General features: G+C 43.5%; 1 protein-coding gene across 5 annotated transcripts; it reads left to right on the top strand.

The window, feature by feature from the left end:
- The first annotated feature begins 820 nt into the window (after nt 1-820).
- Nucleotides 821-24,568, top strand: UPF1 (UPF1 RNA helicase and ATPase). Of its 5 annotated transcripts, none has more exons than XM_030466620.1 (24): nt 821-1,399; nt 8,960-9,102; nt 9,485-9,574; nt 10,053-10,220; nt 10,698-10,878; nt 11,238-11,399; nt 11,987-12,071; nt 12,249-12,347; nt 12,556-12,664; nt 12,951-13,110; nt 13,238-13,356; nt 14,228-14,392; nt 14,612-14,726; nt 15,030-15,173; nt 15,600-15,813; nt 16,041-16,158; nt 17,688-17,844; nt 18,856-18,998; nt 19,663-19,837; nt 20,544-20,625; nt 21,106-21,267; nt 21,555-21,772; nt 22,184-22,306; nt 22,428-24,568. In XM_030466620.1, the coding sequence occupies exons 1-23, from the start codon at nt 1,175-1,177 to the stop codon at nt 22,301-22,303; spliced, it is 3,354 nt and encodes a 1,117-aa protein (XP_030322480.1). In that variant the 5' UTR covers nt 821-1,174; the 3' UTR covers nt 22,304-22,306; nt 22,428-24,568. The 5 variants fall into 5 exon arrangements, with proteins under 5 accessions (XP_030322480.1, XP_030322479.1, XP_030322478.1 ...); XM_030466619.1 differs by having other exon boundaries at nt 12,547-12,664; XM_030466618.1 differs by having other exon boundaries at nt 10,689-10,878.
- Nucleotides 24,569-26,244: the final 1,676 nt, after the last annotated feature.

Below are 26,244 nucleotides of genomic sequence, written 5' to 3'. Positions count from 1 at the left end.
TGCAGCTCCAGGTTCACAGAGGGCACAAGGGATAAAGGGCCCCATGTTGTCTCCACAAGGGCAACTGCCACCACACTTCTCCTCAGGGGATGGGGCCACCACAGGACCTCCAACACCACCACCACCACAGAGGCCACAGCTCCCACAGGAGCTCACCACCACCTCAGCTCCCACGGGAGACCTGCAGAGCTCCCACAGGAGATGATGACCACCACAGACCCCAGAGACCACCTCAGCTCCCACAGGAGATCACCACCACCACCTCAGGTCCCACAGGAGACCACCAGAGCTCCCACAGGAGATGATCACCACCACAGACCCCAGAGACCACCTCAGGTGGACAGGAGACCACCAGAGCACCCACAGGAGATGATCACCACCCCTCAGCTCCCACAGACCCCGCTCTCTCCACACTCCCCACTGCCTCTCTCCCCTCCTCCCCTCACCCCTCTCAGGGCCTCCCCGCGCCCCCTCCCGCCTCTACCGCCCCGAGCCCGCCCTTCCCCTTCTCGAGCGCTGATTGGTTCTCAGACCCGTCACTCACACCCAATCCCCGCCCCTCCCCTCCGCTGGGGTTTCGCCCCCTCCCTCCTCCTCCTCCTCCCCCTCCCCTCCAGGTGCCTCGCGCCGCGCCGCGCGGGGGGGGGAGGTGCCGCGAGCCGCTTCGCGCCTTCCTGACGTGGCCCCGCCCCTTTCCCCCTCCCTCCCCAGGTGTGTGCGTGCTACGTCACAGCCCCCCCCCCCCCCGCTTCCCCCTCCCCCTCCCACGCGCACGGGGCGTGCTGGCGTCGTCGCCGTCCTCCGCGCGCTCCGCGTCACCGCTCCGGGCCTGGCGCGCGGCGGCAGCAGCGGCCGCGACGGTTCCGCTGGCAGCGCCTCGGGCTCCGCTCCGCTCCTCCGGCGGTGCCCGCCCGCCCGCCTGTCCGCCCGTCACCGCCGCCTCTTTTTCTGCCGTTAACTCCGGCCGCCTTGTGGCCACCCGGAGCGTCTCGGCGGCGGCTTGTTTGGCGGCCGGCTCGCGCGCGCGGCCTGGTGAACGCGGCGGATCCCGCCGCTCGCGTAAGGCGGTACCCGGGCTGCCTGAGGTGAGGCCCGGCCGGCTCGGGTGAAAGGAGGTGAGGGGGTGAGAGGAAGAGGAGGAGGAGGTGGGGAAGAGCCGCTTCTCCTCGCCGCCATGAGCGTGGAGGCGTACGGTCCCAGCTCGCAGACCCTCACCTTCCTGGACACCGAGGAGGCCGAACTGCTCGGCGCCGACACTCAGGGCTCCGAGTTCGAGTTCACCGACTTCACTCTCCCCAGTCAGACCCAAACCCCGCCCGGGCCTGGGCAGGCGGGGCCGGGACAAGGCCAAGGCCCGCCGGGAGCGGGGCAGGGACCTCCAGGACCGATCGAAGCACAGGTGAGTCCGCGGGCGGGGGTGGAGGGAGGGGGGGGGGGGGGGGAATCGGGGCGGCTCCGCCACGGGGAGGAGAAGGGGGGGAAGGGGGGTCCGGAAGGGGAGGGCGGGCGGGCCCGGGCGGTGGGGCCGCGGAGGGGAAGCCCTGGGCGGGCTGAGGCGTTGGGCGCTTTGCCCCGACGGGGAAGTGGGAGCCGCGTGTGGCTGCTCGGCCGGGGATGGGCCTGGCAACCGAACGCTTGGGTTCTGCCCCGGAAAAGACGGGGAGAGCGGGAGGAGGAGGAAAGTTGAAGCCGGTTTGGGTGCTGGGTTAGCCGGCGGTTGTGTCGTGGCGGTTGTGTGGCGCTTTTTTTCGGTGCGAAGGATTGGAAATGTTGCTGGGTGTCACTTTAGTTGCTTCTCTTCCTCCAAACAAACAGGGGGTGGTTGGTTGTCGAAAGTTGAGCGCTGTGGAAATTCGCCATCCTTCCTTTTCATTCTTTTCTTCCCGCGGGATTGAAAGCCCCATTCGCCTTTAATTTATGATATTATTTTTTTTTTCTGCTGCGTGGTTGCTAGGTTGGTTTGTTTTGGGTTTGTATGGGAGTGCCAGTCGGTACAGTTTGAGATTTAAGTTCACAGCTCTGGTTCCTCGTAACTTAATAACAGATTTTTGTGGATTTTTTTTACTAGCCTGTTGGTGATACATCAAGGACAATTAAATTAGCAGTTCACAAAAACGAAAGGAAACGGGCAACAGGAGTTAAATGCTCAAAAGAAGTGTTGCAAGTGAAGATAATGCCTATCTCTGTGTTACACCTTGACCGAAGTTAAAAAACAAACAAAACCTCTGAAGAGCTCTTGAATGTGTTTTAGAAAGTCAGCCTTTTCCCCGTTTCAGGTTCATTGAATGTTACACTCCTGTCCTGCCCTGACCAACACCTCAGTGTTTGTACATTTTAAAGGATTTGTTTAAAGAGGAGTTGAACTGCTTTAGCTGAGTTTTCAATCTCGAACCAAACCTCCTTTTGGTGGGCTTGGTTTGTCCTTTCTGCTCCCAAAACCTGATGAGGGAAGGGCTGGAAATTATGGTTGAGCTGGAAGAGGGGAGAGTGTGGCCGGGTGTGCAGACTCCACAGGTGGGATTATCCCATCCCAGCTCTCTGGGGTTTATCCCGGGTCAAATGGAATCATTTTCATGTGCTTGAAAGTCCTCAGTGTGCAGCTGGGGTGTGTGGCTCCGGGTTGGTGTGTTTGTAAAACAGAGGCAGAGACCTGACCCCGTGGGCTCTGTGTTTATTTTCTGTTTATTTGAAGCTTTTGGGTGAGGAAGAACTTCAGTTTGAGCATTGAAATGTCAGAATTGTTGTTGTGTAGTAGTCTGTGGAGAGTCAGGCTGTGCATGAATTGATTAAAAAGGCAGTTTTGATAAAATCTTAAAGCTTTAATAGGTTGTGCTCTTTCCAGAACTTGCAGAATATGTGGCCAGAAGAAGAAAACCCACCCCCTAATAAGCCTCATAAGCTAAAAGACAAGAGGATTAATCTGGTTTTTTTTTGTCTAAACATGTTTGAAAAGCCTTTGAAGCAAAATAAGAAAAAAAAACCTCTTGAGAGCATGTTGTGTGTTCAGGTAGCAGTGTCTGTAAGCAGCTGTCCTGGCAAGAAGGAATCAATTTTTTAATAATGTTTTTTTCCCAGAGTGTGTTTGTAATGTTCCTGCAAACTCTTCCCCTGCTCCTGCTCCTTGTTTTGGCTCTAGAAATGTGGGGTTTGGGGAGGGTGAGGAAAAGGGAATGGACTTATTGCAACCAGAACTCTCAGACATGTAATAACTGCAGTCTCTCCTCCTAAGCTGAACTCCCCAAATCCCTGGATCTGTTCAGACTTGCAGGTTTCAACGGTCTCATCAGAGATAAGATCAGAAATTGTGGTTGGTTTGTTTTGTTTTTTTTTTAAAGATTCTGGGGAAAATCGTGCTGTCTTCAACAAAAAAACTTCTGTCAGTTGGCAGGGAACATACTAAATAATAGCTTCTAGGCTTAAAATTGTGCACATTAAGTGTTGTCTCTGTGGTGATAATTAAAACTCCATGAATAAATAATTTCTATTTGGAGCTGATAAACACCAGAGTTCTACTTTCACCCTGCTTTGTACTCTGGGATCTTTTTAGTGTCTTAATGTTTAAAAAGATGAGCTGAGCAATGCAGAGCACCTCATTTCTTAAGGAAATGTGATTGATTTAGCCAGCCTGCAGCTTCCTTTCCCAGGGTGTATTTAACTAACAGTTTAAAGGTGTTGTTACAATTGATCAGTGTCCAACTGACTACAGGTAGCAAGATGGTAGTAGTGCAGAAGCAATGCCTTCTATTTCTATTTTTTTTCTTCAGAAAACAATTTCCCCTGGTTATAGATCATTAAAAAACCTAGGAATAAATTTTTCTAAACATTTCAAGAGAAATTCTGATTTTTCCTTTACTTTTTTCTACTTTTCCAGGCTAGGACTTAGCTGTGATGCTTGGAAGGAGCAGGCACATAGTGGTAATGGTTTAGCTGAGCTCTTTGAAGAGGCTGGCTCAGCTGGTAGATTCTGGGTCCAGACAGTGAGGGCTGGGTTTAATTTCCAGTTTTACCTAAAAAGTTTTGTCCTGGCTACATGAGAATTATTCCTGGTTGCTCAGGTGTCTGTCTGGAGACACTGAGCAGGATTGAAGTGCTTTGCCAGCATGGATTGGACTGAAGCCTTGTAGCAGGAGGACTCTTCTAGCAAAATACATACTTAATTGCAATTAATTATTCTTGTTGCAGCTTGAAATGTACCACTTTAAAGGAAAAGTGCAGCCAGTGGCTGTAGCACCCAAGCTGGGGCTCAGCTGCTGGTGTGGGTGGGGGCTTGTAACCCCCAGCACCCTGAGAAATTGGGATGGGAATATTCAGTTAGTGATTTGGGGGCTTTTCCCTGCTCAGGAGAAGCCAGCCACATCCATGACCTCATCCAGTTCCCTTTTCTCTAACCCAGTTCCCTGGCTCTTTGCTCTTGTTGCTCAACCAGTATTTTAGAAGCTAAAAAAAAAAAAAAAAAAAATAAAGGGAGGGACAGGTACCTTCTTGGTGATGGTTTCAGAACACCTCAGCATGGCTGTAGCTGCTAAACTTGCTGTGCCAGAAGTTTCAGTCAACACTTTGAGAAGGGAAGAGCCCCCCCCTCCCCAGCCTTCCACAGCAGGTGATTGTGCCAGATTTTTTATAGCATGCACACAGGCTGACAGCACAGGAGAACAATAGTTGAGTCACTTCCTCGTTGTGTGCCTGCCAAAAACTCACTGCTGGATTCTCCTGGTAACAGGTGACATCACTCCTGGTGTCCCTCCTCTGAAAGGGGATGAGCTGCCTGGGCTCTCACTGACACACTCACCTGCTGCACTTGGAGCTCTTAAAAGCTCTTTTTTTTTTAAGCCAGAAACCAACGTTCTGTTACCATTCAAAAATCTGATTTTTTTTCCTATGAACACCCCAAAAAAAAAAAAAAATTAAAATTATCACCTGATGTGTTTAATAATAGAGTTGTTTGGAAGGGATTGAGAGAAATGCACCAGTGGATGCCTGGTATCTTTATATAGCTTTTATATCTTTATATTATCTTTATATATATATTATCTTTATATATATATATTATCTTTATATATATATATTATCTTTATATATATATATTATCTTTATATATATATTATCTTTATATATATATTATCTTTATATATATATTATCTTTATATATATATTATCTTTATATATATATTATCTTTATATATATATTATCTTTATATATATATTTTCTTTATATATATATTATCTTTATATATATATTATCTTTATATATATATTATCTTTATATATATATTTTCTTTATATATATATTTTCTTTATATATATATTTTCTTTATATATATATTTATCTTAATATATATAAAGATAATATATATAATCTTTCTATATATCTTTTATATCCAAAACTCAGCTTTTGGAATCCCACCTCTTCCATGAGAAGCCCAGAAGTTCCCAGCACCTTTTGTAAACTGGTCCTGTTATTTAAAACAGATATTTATCTTCTACCAGCTGTGGAGTTGTTTTACCCACTGAGCTGCTGGGATTTGGGGTCATCCTACTAATGCTGCTGCAGTTCCTTTGGGGTTGGTGGGTTTTTGTTTGGTTTTTTCCCTTTTTCCCCTATGCTGATGGTTCCTCTTGGCTGATTCTTTCTATTAACAGCCAGGTACCATCAGTTTGGGTTTAGTTTGGGTTGTGCAGCCTCATTTCATTGGAAGAGAATGAAACAAAGGTGGTGTCAGCAGGGCAGGTTCCTTACTGCTGGAGGCAAAGGTGAAGTGGTTTATTCTTATTTTTAAATTCAACTCCTGCAATTAATGTTCAGTTTTAATGTGCAATCCTGAACCTGGGGAATCTCCATGAGACTTTCAGAGAAATAGCTTGTTTTGCTTTGCTTCTGAGTTGTTGTAGCTTGAAAATGCTCCAGCAACTCTTTTAATCAAGTCTCTTTTAACAAGGATTTAGCCTCTCTGGTTCGCTTTCTCATCTGGTGTCAGAGAATTAAGTTAGAGAGAAATTGCATTAAATATCTAAGTGCAGGAGAGTTATTAAAATACTGCACTGCCAGGCCCCTGAGTGGTTCTTATGCTCTCATTTATTAGCTGAAGTTTTCAGAAATTAAGATTCTAATCCAAGATATAAATATTCTGATAGATATAAAAGATGTATCTAATATATATATATTAGAGATATGATATCTAATATACATAATATATCTAACATACATAATGTATCTAATATATATCTCTCTAATATCTCTCTAATATCTCTCTAAAATCTCTCTAAAATCTCTCTAAAATCTCTCTAAAATCTCTCTAAAATCTCTCTAAAATCTCTCTAATATCTCTCTAATATCTCTCTAATATCTCTCTAATATCTCTCTAATATCTCTCTAAAATCTCTCTAAAATCTCTCTAAAATCTCTCTAATATCTCTCTAATATCTCTCTAATATCTCTCTAATATCTCTCTAATATCTCTCTAATATCTCTCTAATATCTCTCTAATATCTAATATCTCTCTAAAATCTCTCTAAAATCTCTCTAATATCTCTCTAAAATCTCTCTAAAATCTCTCTAAAATCTCTCTAATATCTCTCTAATATCTCTCTAATATCTCTCTAATATCTCTCTAATATCTCTCTAATATCTCTCTAATATCTCTCTAATATCTCTCTAATATCTCTCTAATATCTCTAATATCTCTAATATCTCTCTAATATCTCTCTAATATCTCTCTAAAATCTCTCTAAAATCTCTCTAAAATCTCTCTAAAATCTCTCTAAAATCTCTCTAAAATCTCTCTAAAATCTCTCTAATATCTCTCTAATATCTCTCTAATATCTCTCTAATATCTCTCTAATATCTCTCTAATATCTCTCTAATATCTCTAATATCTCTAATATCTCTAATATCTCTAATATCTCTAATATCTCTAATATCTCTCTAAAATCTCTCTAAAATCTCTCTAAAATCTCTCTAAAATCTCTCTAAAATCTCTCTAAAATCTCTCTAAAATCTCTCTAAAATCTCTCTAAAATCTCTCTAAAATCTCTCTAAAATCTCTCTAAAATCTCTCTAAAATCTCTCTAATATCTCTCTAATATCTCTCTAATATCTCTCTAATATCTCTCTAATATCTCTCTAATATCTCTCTAATATCTCTCTAATATCTCTCTAATATCTCTCTAATATCTCTCTAATATCTCTCTAATATCTCTCTAATATCTCTCCAATATCTCTCCAATATCTCTCCAATATCTCTCCAATATCTCTCCAATATCTCTCCAATATCTCTAATATATATTATATATATTATATATAATATATAATGTATCTATATATAATATAGACATTCCTCTGATATTCCTCTGATATTCCTCTGATATTCCTCTAATATTCCTCTAATATTCCTCTAATATTCCTCTAATATTCCTCTAATATTCCTCTAATATTCCTCTAATATTCCTCTAATATTCCTCTAATATTCCTCTAATATATCTAATATATATTATATAGGTATATAATATATCTAATCTAATATAGATTATAGATTATTATAGATTATTATATATGTCATATATATGTATATATTAGATATTATATATATAAAAAGATACATATAAAAGATAAATATTCTAATCCAATCCTTTAGGAACATTTGGGGTTTACCCCAGCTGGGGGTTTTTGCTCTGGTGGGGAAGCTCCAACTCCCAGCACTGATCCCACACCCTAATTAAGTTTGTGCTGATCATTACAGTCACTGTGTTCCCTTCCCCACCTTTTCCCACTCCAAGTCAAGGTGTTTTGCTTAACTCAGAGGGGTTTTTTAGGAGCTTTTGATTGAAGGAGTGAAAGACTCAGGTGATTGAGTGAACAGAGTTTTGGGGGATGTCTGGAGCTTGGTGCTGAGGTCTGCAGGGATGGAGTTAAAGCAGAACACCTGGGAAGCCCAAGGGGCAGCAGCAGCAGCTCTGCTAATCATGCCAAGAGCTGGGTTCTGACATTCACACTTTGCAAACCTGACAGTAAACACCCTCTACTCAGTATTGCCCAAAAAAAGTTATTTTTAGCATAGCTTGGTGGGTGAAAGTTGCTGACACAGCACCAAACGTTGCAGAACCTCCTGGTTCTGGCACTTGGTGCAGCACACCAGGTGTGGGGGTGCTCTGGGTTGCTCTGAAAACCTGGGCTGCATTCCTGGGTTGGATGCACTTCTTTCTGTGGGGTTTTGGGGCAACTTTTGGAAAGACTTTTTTTTTTTTTTTTTTTAATCATGTTGTAGCTAAAACAAGTTTAAAGTAACAGAGTGGTGACTGTAACATCTGATGGTATTTTGCAAGTATGTTTGTTTGACTCAGGACATCTGGAACAAGCAGTACTGCCTGAAAACCCATTGCTGTTACTTCTTGCACTATTCCAGTTTATTTTATTTTTTTATTTTATGTGAGAACAGACTCCTTGATGACTTGATTTTCTCTGTTGTTCAAGTGCCATGAAGTTGTGCTTCCAGCATTTTGGAAAGGGAATAAAACCTTGAGTTGGTAGATGGAGAACAGCAGAAATAGGTGGGGGAAGTCCTGTGCCATAAAGATTCTGTTTTCAGGAGTAAAATGAAGGATGAAATACCAAAGCTTGATACTGCTGGAATTGTTTAAATGCATTTGTGTGTTGTGGAAGACTACAGGGAAAAATGTAATCTGCAGAAAAGCAATCTCCTTTTGTTAACTTTTTTTTTTTTTCTGCTTACCAACTGAAGTTTAAATAATCCTATAAAATAGAAGCTAATGAAGCAAGTATCAGTTATATAACTGGTCCCTGTTTCAGCTCTGACAAGCATTTTTCTTTCCTTTTGAGTTTTTCTAAATTAAAACCCAAGTTTTATTGGTTTTTGTTTTTTTTTTTTGCTTTGAGGAGCAATTGGCTTTTATGTTTCAGACTTTATTTTGATGGTATAACTTAAGCACTGCCCTTGCCTTCCAGGTTAATGGACCTGATGGCATCCTGCAGAATGGAGCTGTGGATGACAGTGTGGCTAAAACCAGCCAGCTACTGGCAGAGCTGAATTTTGAAGAAGATGAAGAAGATACCTATTACACAAAGGATCTCCCTGTGCATGCTTGCAGGTAAGACCCAATCTTTGGATGCAGGAGCACTTTGGGAAAGGTCTTTGCTTCAAGTTTTAGGGGTTTGAGAGCAACTTGTTGACACATCCAGGTACTGGAAGGGGAGTGGTGCCTTCTGGTGAGCTCCTGTCTAGACTTAGAGCTGCCTCTTCCCTGAGGGCTTTGACCTCCCTTGAGGAGCAGAAGGCTGAGCCAGCCAAGGGTTGGAAATGGGGGGAAATAGTGAAATACTTGAGGCTCAGAACAGAAATCTACTTCATGTTTGATACTTTCAGCAACACTCATGTTCCCCATTTTTCACTTCTAGTTTTTTACACTACTAAAAAGTTCAAATCTTGTTTGAATCACCCAATCACTTCCTCATTTTCCTTTTGAATTCCAGTTACTGTGGGATCCATGACCCTGCTTGTGTGGTTTACTGTAACACCAGCAAAAAGTGGTTCTGTAACGGGCGTGGAAATACATCTGGCAGGTAATAACATTGACAGGCTTGTTCTGGCATGGACTTGTGGTGAAATGTGATGACTGTGACTTAGATTTAGGTGACAATTGAAGTCTAGTGACTTAAAGGTGAACTTCCAGCCTGTTGTTCAGCTTTTCTGCTGCTACAGTTCAGGCTTCAAGCTCAGCAAAGCTTGAATCACTTCTGTGAAGAGAGCTTGCTACTTTATCTCCACCTTAAGTTCCTTCAAAGCACAGCAGAAGAGATGCTCTTGACCTGCAGGAAGGTTCTTTAACTTATGAGTAACAAAAATACATTTTTTTGCATGTTTTGTATCTTTTCACACTCATTTACCTTAAAGCATTCATGCTCTGAGGAGTTACTCAGATTGTGTTAGCAGTGTCCTTGCTGGGATGCAAATATTTGGGGTCTTTTAATAGCTGAACTTCTAAGGAGTAAATCTGATTTGCTGTTAATTCATACAAATGTCTGTCCTCTTGGGTTTCAGCCACATTGTTAACCACCTGGTGAGAGCAAAGTGCAAAGAGGTGACTCTCCATAAAGATGGACCTCTAGGAGAGACAGTCTTGGAATGTTACAACTGTGGATGTCGTAATGTGTTCCTCCTTGGCTTTATTCCAGCTAAGGCAGACTCAGTGGTTGTTTTGCTGTGCAGGTGAGAGAAGGCCTTTGTTGGTGTGTTTGTGGCAAGTCTGTTGCATAACTTTCTTTCTAAAGGACAGCACTTGCTTTCATTTTGTACCAAAACTCTAATTTACCACCGTTTTTTCCTTTAGATGGTCATGTAGGCTTTGTGCAGGAACATGGGGCAGATGCCTTAGTTCAGTGAAAAAGCATTCTTCCCAAACAAAGCAGTCCTTAATGGAAGAAAGGTGTTTTTTCCCTTTGTTAAACTGTAGTTTTCAGCTTTGGAAGAATAACAGATCTGTTCAGGAAGCTCCTCAGGAGCCTCCCTGCAGTAGCAACTCTTTATTACCCAGCCAGCAGCCTAGAGAGTTTTGTTTTTTCCTTTGAGTGACATACTTGAGTTGTTTTACCAGCCTGATAAAAGCTATTTTTACACTTCACCCAGTAGACCTTTTCTTCAATTTATCTAATTTAATAATTTTTTTTCAATATTTTGGTTGTGCAGGCAGCCATGTGCCAGTCAGAGCAGTTTAAAGGATATTAATTGGGACAGTTCACAGTGGCAGCCTCTTATCCAAGATCGTTGTTTCCTTTCCTGGCTGGTCAAGATTCCTTCTGAACAGGAACAGCTGAGAGCACGTCAGATTACAGCACAACAGATCAACAAACTGGAAGAGCTCTGGAAGGTATGTGTTGCTTTTCTGGTTATGTTTTACCAAGTTTTGTGTTTTCAGGAAAGGAAGGACCAAAACTATTGTAGCAACTGTGGAAGGCAGGGAACATTTTTTTAAAATCTTGCAGATTTGACAAGCAGTGCAACTGGGAATTGATCAAAGGATTCAGGGGATCATTTCTCAAAGTAGGAAGGTTTCACCCTTAGGTTCTTCAGCTCTGTTCAAGCTGCACTGTCAGGCAACCTGAAAAAAATCTTTTCAAGCAGTTTTAATAGCTTCTCATACCTTGATATAATTTGCTGTAGTAGTAAAGTGTGATATTATCAGCCCTTTGAGGGACTGATGCTTGATGTTTGTGCTTTAAATCCTAGGAAAATCCATCTGCAACTCTTGAGGACTTAGAAAAGCCTGGTGTTGATGAAGAACCACAGCATGTCCTGCTTAGATATGAAGATGCTTATCAATACCAAAATATATTTGGGCCTCTAGTGAAACTTGAGGCAGACTATGACAAGAAACTCAAGGAGTCTCAGGTGATGTTCTGGAAATAAATCTGACAGAGGGGACTTCTCACCACTTCTCTAGTATCAAACACGTGGTTGCTTTTAACAGCATAGAAGGGAGGCTCAGGTGAAAATGTCAGGAAAGAAAATCCTCAAACTGAGAGATTTAAAGAGCTTGAAACACTCTTGAAACTTGAACCTCCCTCTTTGTGTTCTAAGTTATTTCCAGGAACCATTTTCTGTCATAGATCTGTGCAGCTTGGCCACCTTCTTTTATTTTGTTCACTCCATAACATGCAGTTAGCTTTGTCACTCAGAGTTTCCAGTTCAACTTGAATTCTCTGAGGTCACACAAGCACTTAGCCAATGTTTTAAAGGTAGGCAGGGGGAGAGAGTTACCACAGGTGGTGATTAGGACTTTGGCTCTTATTAACAGAATTCCCTTCTGCAGATGGGGTGAACTCAGAGCACAGGGATAAATACAGATATTTGTACTGTGACAGTGGAACAGCAAGTTTGGTGTTTCTTCACTGTTTTGAAGTCCAGGATGGTGAGGGCTCTGGTAGCTGCCAAACAGCTCTTTCAGAACATAACAGATGCCTTTTCTTTACCATCAGACCCAAGATAACATCACAGTCAGATGGGACCTGGGCTTGAACAAGAAAAGAATTGCTTATTTCACTTTGCCAAAGACTGATTCAGGTAATGACAGCTTGATTGTGTGTTTGCTTTTTTTTTTTAATGCTTGGTGAGTAACATCAGTGTTTAAAAGACTGTGATGATCTGGCCCAGAATATAAAATAGTGCTGTAAGTTTTTTGTGTTGTGGGGGATGGTTGGTTTTGGGGAATTTTCTGAGGGTTTTTTTCTTCCTTTTTAGACATGCGTCTTATGCAAGGAGATGAGATCTGCCTGAGGTATAAAGGAGACCTGGCCCCTTTATGGAAAGGAATTGGTCATGTTATCAAAGTTCCTGATAGTATCCTTTACTTAGTGAGCCTTTAGGAAGGCTCTGCTGAAGGTTGAACTCTCTCTGAGAAATCAGTGTGTGTGTGTAAAGGTAATGTTGATGTAATTTGTTGTGGAGGGACTGCTAAAAAAAAAAAAAGGAAAACCCAAACAAACCAAAATTGGGGAAAATAAAACTCAATTTTTGCTGTAGATTACTACTTAACGAGGTTCTACAGATTATGGTGATGAGATAGCCATTGAGCTGAGGAGCAGCGTGGGAGCTCCTGTGGAAGTCACTCACAACTTCCAAGTGGATTTTGTATGGAAGTCAACTTCCTTTGACAGGTACTGAGACAGCACTTCAAACCCTGGCAGATGATGGGAGCAGTTGGTGTGTAGTTTCTCCTTAACCTTCAGTGGTATATCTTCTCTGCAGGGTTTTGTGCCAGCCCTTTGTAGTATTCCTGTGGGGAATACCAAGATTTGTGGTTTTGGAGTCTGATTTTTGTCTCCTCATCCTCTCTTCCCAGGCTGCAGTTTAATAAAAATTTCTGATTAACCTTTGTGTAGGATACTTGTGGATGGTTTCAGAGTTTATACTGATGGTTTTTCTGCCTCTCCCTCCTTTCAGAATGCAGAGTGCTTTAAAAACTTTTGCTGTGGATGAGACTTCAGTGTCTGGGTACATCTATCACAAACTGTTAGGTCATGAGGTAGAAGATGTAATCATTAAATGCCAGTTGCCAAAGCGTTTTACAGCACAAGGACTTCCTGATCTCAACCATTCTCAGGTAACCTCATCTCCTTTTTACTACACCCCAAGAAGATGAGAGAGGATTTATGAATAGAGGTTGAACAATTTTGTTGCTTCCTATGCACTGCATGCTAAATAGCAATTAAAAAATCTGTATTTTATAGGTTTATGCTGTGAAGACTGTCCTGCAGCGTCCTCTGAGCCTTATTCAGGGTCCCCCTGGTACTGGAAAAACAGTGACATCAGCCACAATAGTTTATCATCTGGCCAGACAGGGCAATGGGTAAGAGCTGTTCTCTCTTGAACCTTTCAGGTATGAGGTTACTTTATTCATGGTCAAAGAATCATAGAATTGGCTGGGTTGGAAGGGACCTCAGAGATCATCAAGTCCAACCCTTGATCCACTCCTGCTGCAGTTCCCAGCCCATGGCACTCAGTGCCACATCCAGGCTCTTTGGAAATATCTCCAGACACGGAGAATCCACTCCTTCCCTGGGCAGCCCATTCCAATGCCTGATCACCCTCTCCAGAAAGAAATTCTTTCTCATCTCCAACCTAAACCTCCCCTGGCACAACTTGAGACCCTGCCCTCTTGTCTTGCTGAGAGTTGCCTGGGAAAAGAGCCCAACTCCCCCCTGGCTCCAACCTCCTTTCAGGGAGTTGTAGAAAGTGATGAGGTCTCCCCTGAGCCTCCTCTTCTCCAGCCTCAACACCCCCAGCTCCCTCAGCCCTTCCTCACAGGAATTCTGCTGGATCCCTTCACAGCCTCCTTGCTCTTCTCTGGACCTGCTCCAGCACCTCAATCTCCTTCCTGAGCTGAGGGGCCCAGAACTGGACACAGGACTCGAGGTGTGGCCTCACCAGAGCTGAGCACAGGGGCAGAATCACTTCCTTGGACCTGCTGGCCACGCTGTTCTGGATACAGGCCAGGATGCCAAGAATCAACTTGCTTTTTAAAAGCAAAAATAATTTGTATCACTGAACTAAAAAAACTTTCTGGAAGTGTGTTTCTCAGGGAAGACTTGTGCTTATTTCAGGAAATATTCTTCCCTGGCAAGTTTTTAAGGGGCATCCATTATAAACCACGACAGTGGAGAAGTTTCCATCTTGTTGAGGCTTTACTTTTGGCTTAATTTTGTTTTTTTTTTCCCAAGGCCTGTGTTAGTCTGTGCCCCAAGTAACATTGCTGTGGATCAGCTGACTGAGAAGATCCATCAGACAGGACTCAAAGTGGTTCGTCTGTGTGCTAAGAGTCGTGAGGCAATTGACTCTCCTGTCTCTTTCTTGGCATTGCATAACCAGATCAGAAACATGGATAGGTAAGAATGGGCTGAGGGGAACAAAATTAAACCCAAACAGTTGATGTGTTGAGTTGGACACAAGTGATTAACTTTAGAGTGATGACAACATGTCTGCTTGATGGGGTAACTTTTTTGGGTCTGTACTCATTAGTTTTACAGATGAGTTCTGCTCTCATCCTCCCAAGTGGTTAATTAGGCAATAAAGCAAAATTCCTTTATTTTTGGTTTGTTTGGCAGCATGCCAGAGCTTCAGAAACTGCAGCAGCTTAAAGATGAAACTGGAGAGCTGTCCTCTGCTGATGAGAAACGTTACCGTGCTCTGAAACGGACTGCAGAGAGGGAATTGCTGATGGTGAGGGTCTGAGTGTCTCTGTTCTGCCACTGCAGTTTGCTGGTGGAGGTCAGAGTATAATTTCACTTTCTTGTTGGGGGGAGGATGTGTGTGTGGAGTCCTGGAATGGTACTGAATATTCTTCAGTGTAGAAATACTGTCTGTTTGATATCCTGCTTGATTGATTTCAGTTGTGCTTTTGTCTCAGAATGCAGATGTGATCTGCTGCAGCCGTGTGGGAACTGGGGATCCATGCTCTTCAGTGTAGAAATATTGTCTGTTTGATACCCTACTGGACTGATTTCAGTTGTGTTTCTGTCTCAGAATGCAGATGTCATCTGCTGCACCTGTGTGGGAGCTGGGGATCCAAGACTTGCAAAAATGCAGTTCCGTTCCATTCTGATTGATGAAAGCACCCAGGCTACTGAGCCAGAGTGCATGGTGCCAGTTGTCCTGGGGGCAAAACAGGTAAGAGCTGTTGGGTTTCAGTAAAGGAAACAGAGTTTCTAAATAGAGGAAGGAGCAGCAAGGAGTAAAATCCACACTGGAGGCATGTAGGGAGACAAAATCCTTTCCTTTTGTGGAAGGCATTTGCGTAACGTGGAGCTGAAGAGCTCCGTTTTGTGTCAGTCCTGTTAGTTTTCTATTCCTATGGCATAATCTTTTTCAAGAACATGTTGGTCCTATTGGAACAATCTGGAGACAGAAGGAAGATTTTTATTTTGTTTTATTCAGAAATGATCAGCTGAAAAGCTCCTTGACACCACAGCTTTCTGAGCCTTAGATTAGATCCAGACGAGTCGGAGCAGCATATTGCTTTTGCTTCTAGTTAGGAGGCAAGCTACTGAAAATAAAAATAAAAACTTGGCTAGCTGCAATCTCTCTTCTCCACAGCTTATCCTTGTGGGTGACCACTGCCAGCTGGGTCCTGTTGTCATGTGTAAGAAGGCTGCCAAGGCAGGGCTGTCACAGTCCCTCTTCGAGAGGTTGGTGGTGCTGGGGATCCGGCCGATCCGCCTGCAGGTGCAGTACCGCATGCACCCAGCCCTCAGCGCCTTCCCCTCCAACATCTTCTATGAGGGTTCACTCCAGAACGGGGTGACTGCAGGTAGGCAACAGCACCACTTCTCTAAATTAACTTGTTTGGGGTTTTTTCCCCATTCATTAAGGATCAAAGGAAGGGTTCTGTCATCTCGAGGAAGGTTTTTAAGGCGTTCGCTTAAAAAGAGAATTGCCTCTGCGTTTAGTTTGGGGTCCTTTTAAGGTGCTTTGATGTGAAAATGAGTCAGGAAAGCAGTGCTCACTTTTTCTACTCACTGTTTTTGTGCTCTCCAGCTGACCGTGTGAAGAAAGGGTTTGATTTCCAGTGGCCTCAACCAGATAAGCCAATGTTTTTCTATGTTACTCAAGGACAGGAAGAAATTGCCAGCTCAGGCACCTCGTACTTGAACAGGTAAAATTCAACACTGAGATATAAACTTGTTTAAAAATATTTTGTCCAATTGTATCTCAAAGGTAAGAGAGGTTGTTAAATGAATCTTAATTAAAAACCTCTGACATCCCTTGGAGGCAATCACAGCTAATGAAGGCTGTGTATGCAGCTCCCTCTGCAAACCTCTATGCATTTTTCTCTCCTTCAGAATCTCTGCAAGAAAATTCATGGTATTCTGTATTTGCCATAGCTTGTGCTGCCTTGTTGGGTGAATAAAGGCAGAACAGCTCAGTAAGAGCTTGGGTTTTCAAAGAAGAGTTACTTTCTCTTTCTGGAAAGGTGGTATCTGTCTGTGCTGGGATACTGGACTTCAGTGCTCCTGATTCTTACACTCTGCAGTACTCCTAAATTAAATAGATGCTGTTTCCTGTTAACAGCTGGGATTGAAATTGCTTGCCTGCTTTTTTAATAAAAGCTGCCATCAAAGATAGCACAGGCTGAGCTGCCTTTCAGGGTTGGTTTGCCTTAGGCTCCCTTCAGAGTAAATGAAGAGAAAAAGGTGTCTCCAGTGGGAGCAGTTCATCTCTTAAGTGGCTTTGAACTGGTCTGTGGAGGTGTGTGCTTGGCTTCATGAGTTGTATAAGGAGCACAGGTCAATTAAGTGCCTAATATGTGGGATGACATTTTGCCAGCAAGTAAACTGACTGCAATTGCAGCAGGAAATGCTAATCAAATCCCACATGAAAGCCAGAATTCCAGTAGCTCCTCCAGCACAGTCCTAAGTCTTAAATTTGGTGCAGGTGCAAAAAAGTGAATTCTTTTCTATCCTTTTTTTTTTTTTTTTTCTGTACATTCCAATTTGTTTTTCCAAGAATGAGCTTGAAACATTTTGCTTCTCTTGGTCACATGCATTTGTTCATATTCCTGGAAAGGAAACCAGACCAAATGATGAAAAAGAAATCTGCTGTGCTATTTTTCATCTCTGTCAGTTTTCTGCAAAGCATGTGCAAGACTGCTGAACACAGCAAGCCAGGTTGTGCACAAACAAATGGCACAATAGTTGGCTGATGGGGAGAATGACATTAAAAACATTCTATATTTAAGATAAAGCAACTGAAGGATCTGTTTGCACAGCAGGCTGGAATCATCTTGCTCATAAAAGTAGGTGTGCAAGTTCCATTTCATGGCCACCTTGAATTTTGCTGTTCTTGGAAGTTTAGTTCTAGGAAGAGAGTGATATATATATATATATATAAAAGGAGAGATTTTGGTCTCAGTTTGAGCCCTTTTAGTGAGATGCTGTTGGCTTTTGCCTGTGTTCCTCAGGCTGAAGATGTTTGTGTGTGGTCTGAGTCAGGAGGTGACCCTGCTGAGTGTTCCTGCAAAGCTCCAGCTGAATTAAGGAGTACTCAAGCAGTGTAAAAATGATCTTTTTTGAAGTAGCCTTGCTGAAAAACAGGTTCAAGTTTTCCAAACCTCTTAATTTGCAAAAAGTGAGACCTAAGGCCTTGATTCCTCTTAGCTAAACATCTCTCTCTCTCTCTCCCTAGGACGGAAGCTGCCAATGTGGAGAAGATAACCACAAAGCTGCTGAAAGCTGGTGCCAAACCTGACCAGATTGGCATTATCACCCCTTATGAAGGGCAGAGATCCTACCTGGTGCAGTACATGCAGTTCAGTGGTTCCCTGCACACAAAGCTCTACCAGGTAAGGAGTCATTGCACAAACAGGAACACTGGGATGCAAGGAAGGTAGAAAAGTCAGATCTTATGAAACTTCACAATGTTTTCATTTTTAGCCTGGCTCCTTAGGCATCAGTCTGTGTTTATTCTTTAGTAATTTTTGAGGGTTTTTTTTAGTTGATTGTGGTTAAAATAGATCAGGGAGAAGAGTGTAGGAGATAGCAAATGCCAGAAAGTGTCAGGGGAGCCACTGGCCACATAAAAGAAGCCCTGTTCAGGTCTCTGTTGAGAAGAAGTCTTCAGTGAGTCCATCCTCTGAGGACTCATTTAGGCACAGAAGGGAGAGATCATTAGTGCTTCAACTTTGGAAAAGCTTCAGGCAGCTTGTGTAGGAGATAAAAGCATGAAGCCAAGGGACATGGAGGAAGCCAAGCTCCATAAATTCTGATGGTCATACCATTTATTTGCTTGGGATTATGTCCTGGCATCAGTGGAACTCCTCTACCAAACAGTAAAATATGTGGTTACAAACAAGGGGGTTGTATGTTTAATATAGTCTGTTTTGCAATATTGAGGAGTCAGGTCAGTGTTTTCACTGAAGGAGAACTTAGTGGAAATGCTTTGATTTCTGCCAGGAATGATCTGTCCCTCTGATTCAGGTTTCTTGGGAGCAGGGAGCAGCAGTGCTCATTTGGAGCAGGCTTATTAGGAGGTTTTGGAATAGTCAGAAGTCTTTTTGGCAACAACCCTAGGAAAGGGATGCTTTCCATAGTGCAAATGCCAGTTTTGGGGAAATATGAGAACCATAAAGCAGTGAACATAAAAGTAATTTGTCCTCAACTGAGACTGTCTGTTCTCCTTTAGGAAAACTATTTAGTGACCAGTGGAATTATCAAATCATTCATCATTTAAAAAAAAAAAATAACATTTTTGTCAAATGATGGGAACTGCTTGTGCACAGCCAACAGGTTTTGTAATGCCTGTTGGTAGCATAACTCCTCTGCTTCCGTGAATTGCATGTTTTCATCTCTTTCAGGAAGTGGAAATTGCAAGTGTGGATGCCTTCCAGGGGAGAGAGAAGGACTTTATTATCCTTTCCTGTGTCAGGGCCAATGAACACCAAGGAATTGGCTTTCTGAATGACCCCAGGCGTCTTAACGTCGCTCTGACAAGAGCAAGGTGAAGTCAAATTGGGCAAATTATTATTTTAAGAGACACAACTGGGGCTGCTGAAGCATCAGTCCAGTCCAGTTAACAAAACATCTGTGTTTTGGGAGTGTCAGGCCCCTTCCCCACCTGGTTTAGGGGTGCTTTGAATGTTTTTCACATTCCCTGCAATTTCTAAGAGCAATCTCAACCTCATCAGTTACCATTTGGCACTGCTTGTAGAAACTGCCATGCTATTCCTCCTTGTTTACAGGACACAACTCTTCATCTGCTTCTTTATTCTTTCCAGAAACCATTTTATTTTAGCCTTTTGCTTCTCTTAAAATGGATTTGATAACAGGGTCTCAGAAAGGGCCCTGCTTGGCTCCTTGGTTTCTGCAAGCTTTAAACCAGAGGGGGTGGGCTGAGGCCACCAGTGTGTTTGGCAACCCTGCTAAAGGAAACTTGCAATTATTGAGACACTGGCTGCAGGAAACTTTTTTTCAAGTGTTTTGTCATAGTGTAGAAATCATCTGCTGTAAAAAAAAATATAAAACAAACAAACAAAAAGTTGTTTTGGGGGCTGCTCTTGGGTGGATTTCCTTCAAAAGAGATGGGCTTTGAGGCTGTCCTGCCATTCACATGTAACACTTTATGTTAGTCAAAACTAATCTGAGTTTGTCTGTTGTTGTTCCAGGTATGGAGTAATCATTGTTGGGAACCCAAAAGCTCTGTCTAAACAACCTCTTTGGAATCACCTCCTGAATTACTACAAGGAGCAAAAGGTTCTGGTGGAGGGACCTCTGAACAACCTCCGGGAAAGCCTGATGCAGTTCAGCAAGCCCAGGAAGCTTGTCAATACCATCAACCCAGTGAGTTGACCTCTCTTGTCCCTCAGATGGCTGTGGCATGAAGCAGCTGGGGCTTGATTGATCAATTATAAAAGGATGGATTAAACAGTCACCCCCCCACCCCATTAATACTCCCTTTTTGTTGCCTGCTTCATGCACTGTGTGACCCAAGGAAGTTGCTGTTTCAGCTGCTTCCAAGTTGAGCACTTCAAAACCTTTTTGGTTCTTTATTTTTTAAATTGTTCTTTATTTACTTGAAAACTTTTTGAGGAGGTGACATCTGTGGTGAATGAAATAGCAAGTAACTTGTGTAGAAGGGGTGAGCTCCTCAGGTATGCAGAGTTAATACAGTGCACTTCACACCTTGCAGCCTGAGGATTATCCTTAATTCTTTAATATTAAAAAGGAGATGTTTTAAGGGGCAGGAGGAAGCTTCTCAGCCAGCACACAAGGACAGTGGCAGGAATAGAGCCAGGGAGAGCTATTCTAGCCTGAAAATGGACTGAAAATTCACCAAATCCTTCACAGTTTGGGGCAGGATCTGAGTTTTGTTGTTGCTGTGACGTAGCTGAAATAATTGGGTGTCTTCCATCAGAACTGGTTTGTTTCCTCAGCACTTGTAAAGTATGCATTACCCATGGAGTTTAGGTGGATTTTTACCTGAAACAACTTCTGTTTGAGAGCAGAATTTCCTCTGCTGGGGCTTTAACTCCTGTAATGCTTCCAGGGTGCTCGTTTCATGACCACTGCCATGTATGATGCTCGGGAAGCCATAATTCCAGGCTCAGTCTACGACAGGAGCAGCCAAGGTAAAGGCACTTTTCAAGATCAACACCTTCTTCCTAGATTTATTTTTCACTCCCCAACTAGTCCTTGGGGTTATGGTATCTTCAAACTTTTCATATTTGAAGAGCCACTACAGAAAAATAGGGAATTTCAGGACTGAAAATGGTTTTTGGCTTTGCCTGGTTGATGTCTGTAGAGGAAGTGAAAAATGAGGGGGGGGAGAGTGTGTGTTTTGGGGAAGAGTAAATGTGTAAGGGATGAACAGAACCAGATGAGTGTTGAAATAAAGTGTAGAATAAATGGTGAGCTAGAACTCTTGGTGGTTCTTGGCAGTGGTAGGCTTGTCCTTTTAATTTCTGGTTCTCATTAATCCTGCTTATGAGTCCTCCTAATAAAAATAAATAATAATATGGATCAGATATGAACTAATCAATAAAAATAGGAATTGGTTTTTAAATATTCAGGATGCCTGAAATCACTGTGGCTTTTCCTCCCTCCCCCAGGGCGTCCATCCAACATGTACTTCCAAACCCATGACCAGATTGGGATGATCAGTGCTGGCCCCAGCCACGTCACTGCTATGAACATTCCTATCCCCTTCAACCTGGTGATGCCACCCATGCCACCCCCAGGCTACTTTGGCCAGGCCAATGGACCAGCTGCAGGTACAGAACAGGGGAAAAAGGGTTCAAAAGCCACATTTTTGGGGCTAAAATCAGAAAATGGGTTTTGCCACTCTTGCAGCAGTGCTGGTGAGAGCAGGTAATGATGGGAGAATTTTCTGGAGTACAAACCCACCAGCAGTGTCCCTTTGCCACGGTGATTCTGCCTTTTTGAGCACCTCTAAAACGTTGCCTCTGGGGGGAGAGGCTTTTTGAGCAATGGTTAATTCTCACCTCTTTGAATTGTGTAAGACTTCTCTCACTCTTGGTTGGGATAAACACTTTTCCAGGACGTGGGGCACCAAAAGGAAAGACTGGTCGTGGTGGGCGTCAGAAAAATCGGTTTGGGATTCCTGGAACTAGTCAGTCAAACCTTCCAAATAGTCAAGCAAGCCAAGATGTGGTGTCCCAGCCTTTCTCCCAGGGTCCACTGACTCAGGGCTATATCTCCATGAGTCAGCCATCACAGATGAGTCAGCCTGGGCTCTCCCAACCAGAATTATCACAGGTAAGCAGAGTTGTTTGGGGTCTGGGCTGCTCTTTCTCTTGGGTTTCATGTTGATGATCCGGGTGCATGCACATCTTTGGTTCCTTCTACTGAGGAAAACAGGAACTAAAGCCATTTTAATGACTCAACCACAGCATTTCTTACTCCTCCACTTGTTGGACTTGCTCCCTTCAGGCATAAAAATGAAATGCTGCAAGTACAGACTTCAACTTGAGCCTTAGCTTTGACTGCCTGACTGTTAACAGCCAACTAATCCCCAAACCTTTGTATGTGTGGAAAATCTGCAGCAACAAGAGCAGATTACCTCTCACCCTTTAACCCTGGGTGGCAGGCAGGCAGGCATTCTGCTTTGGAAGGGAACACTTGAGCTTGGAGATGAGTTGGAGGCTTTGACACATGTTTTATTTCCAGGACAGTTACCTTGGTGATGAGTTTAAGTCTCAGATTGACGTGGCACTGTCACAGGACTCTACTTACCAGGGTGAACGTGCGTATCAACACGGCGGCGTGACGGGACTGTCACAGTATTAGAGTGTAAGGGACCCCAGGGTCACCCCTCTTTCTTCCTCCTCCCTGATTTCAGTTGCTAAACCCAGAGATTTTTGGTCTGGAAAAAGCCCAAAGTCTCTAAAATGCCAACTTGTTTTCCTTCCAGGTTGAGGAAGAAGAGCTAAGCTTGCGTGGAGCTTAGTTCATCAGCATTTTATTCTGGGTAATAAAAAAAATAAAATAAAATGGATACCTGTTTTCCACTGCTAAAACTGAAGCACCACTGTGTGAGAGCAACAGGAGAAAGAAACCAACCAACGGAGAGGAGAGGAGAGAGAGAGAGAGAAGAGAGAAAGGAGCGCGCGCGAGAGAGCCCACTGCTAGCTCACTGAGACAAGGAGACTGACCAGAGAGGAGAGAGAGCACAGAAGGACTGGCTGGAGCCTCTTGGGGAAGGCAAAACTCCCCCCCCCCAAAAAAAAAAGGAGTGCTCAGCTGAGTCCCTGCTCCCCCAGTCAAACACGCTCGAGAGAAGGGCCTTAAGCAGGTTTCACTTCATTCCATACTTCTCTTAGCGAGCAGGGCATTGCTTTTCAGAGCAGATGGGGAGAGGAAAACCCTCATCTCAGAGTTGTTCTCGTTCTAAAGGGGTACTATATTTTAGCAGTAACTGTTTACATTTTAGCAGCAGAGTATCTTTGAGAGAGAGAAGGAGAGGAGGGAGAGTTCCTGAGGGAAGTGACAGCAAGCCAAGCAGAAATCCAGTGGCACGTTAGCTGATGCTCAACTCTGAGATGCAGGTTTTGTTGTCCAACACTGGCTCTGAAATCCTAGTGTCATCGCCCACATTCTGAAGGGGTCTTTTGTGACAAGGTGGTTTTTAAAGAGATTCTTTCAAAGGAGCACTGGCTTTTTAGAATTTTGTCTCGGAATCCTTAGTGGTGGACCTGGGAGATCCTTGTTCGGAGAAGCTCACAAAAAGTTGAAAACAACCAAAAAGAAACAAAAACAACCTTAAATTAGAGCACCAACCTGGAGAACTTTCAGTGTGATTTAAAGTTGCAGCAATCAGCCTCTTCTTCCTACCTTGGATAGCAGTCAGAGTGAAAGGAGCCTGCGCGCTGGAGCAGGAGGAGGGTTTCAAAGTGTTTTCTGTATGCTTTAATTGGCTACTGTCTGGACTCTACTCTGTGAAAAAAAAACAAAACAGCCTTTCTGGCAGATGAACTTTGTGCTTGAAAAAGGGGATGGGTTCCTGTGCCCTTCGGCCCTGGAGGAAAAGATGATGCTAACAGGCCTGCTTGACACTCCCTCAGATCTGGGGAAGAAGTAGTGGCAACTGGGGATTATATTGGTTCTGAAGTAAAGACTCTACAAGAAGCAGGTTGGCAAAAAAAGGACAAAGCAGGCAGGTGTTGGAAGGTGGCCTCTGGTAGCTGGGTGGAAGTGCAGAGATACTGGGTTAGGCTTTTGTGGGGCTTCTTGGGTGATTCAGGCAGAGAGCTGAAAGATTTCAGGTGTTGAAAACCAAACCTGGAGTTATTTTTCAGGTACTTGGCCCTGGCTGTGCCATCAATGCTGGCTGGAGAAATAGCTGGAAGTCCAAAACCTGAGAACAGCAGCACTTACAAGAGAAGCCATCCAGTTTCAGAGTTTGTACCCATGTCTTATAAATAAGTCATATGGGAACACTGGGAGCATTTTATTTCTGTCAAAACCTTTTTAGGAACAGCACAGAGAATTTCCAAGTCCTCCAAACCCCATTTTTATCAGACCCTGAAATTAGGTTCACCTCTACCTCTTAATTGGCCAAAATCAGTAGAGTGATTCATTAACCTGGGTGTTATTAAAGTTGGACTGAAGTTTAGCTTTATACTCAAAAGGGCTCCAAGTGTTTCTAGTCTTTTTTTTGGGGGAGGAAAATTCCAAATACCTCTCATCTGAATGTACTTTCAAAGACATAAAACCCACTTTTTGTAGCTGGGGGGAAGCTCTTTCATTCCTGTCCTTTCTGTAGATTTTTTGCCCTGCTTTCATGACCTGTACTTGCTGTAGTTTTTCCAGAGTGTCTCTCCCCCCAGTGCAGACCTGGAGTAGCACCCCCACAACCTGTGAGTAACTTGCACGTAACCATGGAGCAGGTGTTGACATTTTTCCTTCAGTCCCACAGCGACCACTGGTGGGGAAGTGCAAAAGAAACTTTGGAATTTCCAGAAGTGAAAACAAACAAATAACAACCAAACCAAACTGTTCTTTTTTTCTCATCAGAAAAATAAATAAAAGCCTCCAGAGTTTAGACTTCTAAAATGTGGAAGAATGGAGACACGGGCCACCTTCCTTCCTTGTGAGATGGACTGTTTTATTTATTAACATTGCCGAAGGGCTTTTAAGTTTTTTTCCTTCTGTAGGCTGTGTAGTTGCCTAGATTTTTCTGATAGGTTGAAGCTGTAACCCTCTGTGCAATGCAAATCCATTGAGTAATGTAACCCCCTCCTCTCCCCCCACCCCTTTATTTCACTGATGGGAATGCTTGCCTCTGCTTTGTGCTGGTTTTTTCCTTTGTAGCAGTTAACTCTTGAGTTTTATAAATCCAGACATCAGTGCTAGCACGGTGTTAACTCTTTTTTTTTTTTTTTTTTTTTTTTTTTTTGATTTTGTCTCAGTTTGTTTTAAACCTGTTTGTCATCAATAAAATATTAATAAACAGCTCTTGCATTCAAGGTGGCCCCTAAGTTTCAATGCTGAAACCATGCAACATTCATTAAAACTTAGTCTGATTGTATAAACTTCCAAGTTTATTCCTTTTTTTTTTTTTTTTTTTTTTTTTAATTTTATTTTATTTTTTTAACACAGCCTTAGTACAAAAGTGGGATGTGTGTGCACAGGTAAGCAAACTCTGAAAACTCAGGTTAAATGCCCACCCCCTTCCCTCTTCCAGGAGTGATTCTGAGCCCCGTGCTGGGGCTGGGGAACCTGAAGGCTGATTCCAGAGGTGCCCAATCCAGCCTGGATTTTTTTTCTTCCCTCCCTGCTTCCCCTGGGCTGCAGTAAACATGAAAATGGCTTTTACCTGCTGCAAGGGGAGGCTCAGCAAAGCTTGGCCTGGCTCTTGAGACCCCTGGGGGGGGGGGGCTGGCTACCACAATGCAGCTCTGGTGGTCACCATGGGGAGGGGGAGCTGCTTAGGGGATGTCCCTGTGGTCCTTGCTGTCACCCCCCCTGTGACAAAGGGACAATCACCCTCCATGGGGTGGGAGAAGCAGGAAAGGAGCTCTTGAGGCCCTTAGTCTGCCACAACTACCAAAAAAACTTCATACTTCAGGTTGTTTTAAGCTTGCCCAGCTTAAATATGAAAGCTCCTGGGGGGGTTAAGTCCTACTCTAAGCCCTCAGCAATATTTGAAGTGTTTTGTTTTATTTTTTTTTTTTTTTTAGCAGAGCAGGGTGGCCACGGAACCATCAGAACCTGACCCAGCTCCACCAGCCTTGGCTTTCAGTGCCACCCACTGAGGTGTCCCCAAAGCCACTGCCACAGGTGAATTTTTCCTCTGCAAACCCCCCCCAAGTGGGTAAATCCTCAGTGCTGCCCTGGAGGGAGAGGGCCCAGCAGAGCTTGGAGACAACAGCAGCACCAAAAAAACCCAAAAAAAACCCCAAAAAATAATTATGGGGTCAGGGTCACATTTAAGAGACCAAAAAAAAAAAAAAAAAATCAAGTCTAACTCAGATTTCTTTTGTTTCCCCCCCTTTTGCTCCCCCAAAAAAGCAAAGTTCTGTGAGGAATGGGGGGGATGGAGCTGTGTCCTCCCCCTCTGCCCAGATCTTGAACCTCTGCAAGGTGGAGAAAAGCAGCACCAATTCCTGGATGCTCAGAGGAGCTGGTGCCAAACTGGGTCCTTGCTGTGCTGACACCTCCTGGTACTGGGGTTACACAGGGCTGGGGCCAAACTGGGTCCTTGCTGTGCTGACACCTCCTGGTACTGG

Source organism: Calypte anna, chromosome 28 (assembly GCF_003957555.1).
Source record: "Calypte anna isolate BGI_N300 chromosome 28, bCalAnn1_v1.p, whole genome shotgun sequence".
Lineage (NCBI taxonomy): Eukaryota > Metazoa > Chordata > Aves > Apodiformes > Trochilidae > Calypte > Calypte anna.
This window is presented reverse-complemented; position numbering and strand designations above follow the sequence as displayed.

What these genes read in the sequence shown, in the direction of transcription:
- UPF1 (XM_030466617.1), top strand. Translation starts at nt 1,175, where the DNA reads ATGAGCGTGGAGGCGTACGGTCCCAGCTCGCAGACCCTCACCTTCCTG. An exon ending in CTGATCTCAACCATTCTCAG is followed by an intron (nt 13,111 to 13,237) that starts GTAACCTCATCT and finishes TGTATTTTATAG; the next exon opens with GTTTATGCTGTGAAGACTGT. An exon ending in TTGTCAATACCATCAACCCA is followed by an intron (nt 19,838 to 20,543) that starts GTGAGTTGACCT and finishes TAATGCTTCCAG; the next exon opens with GGTGCTCGTTTCATGACCAC.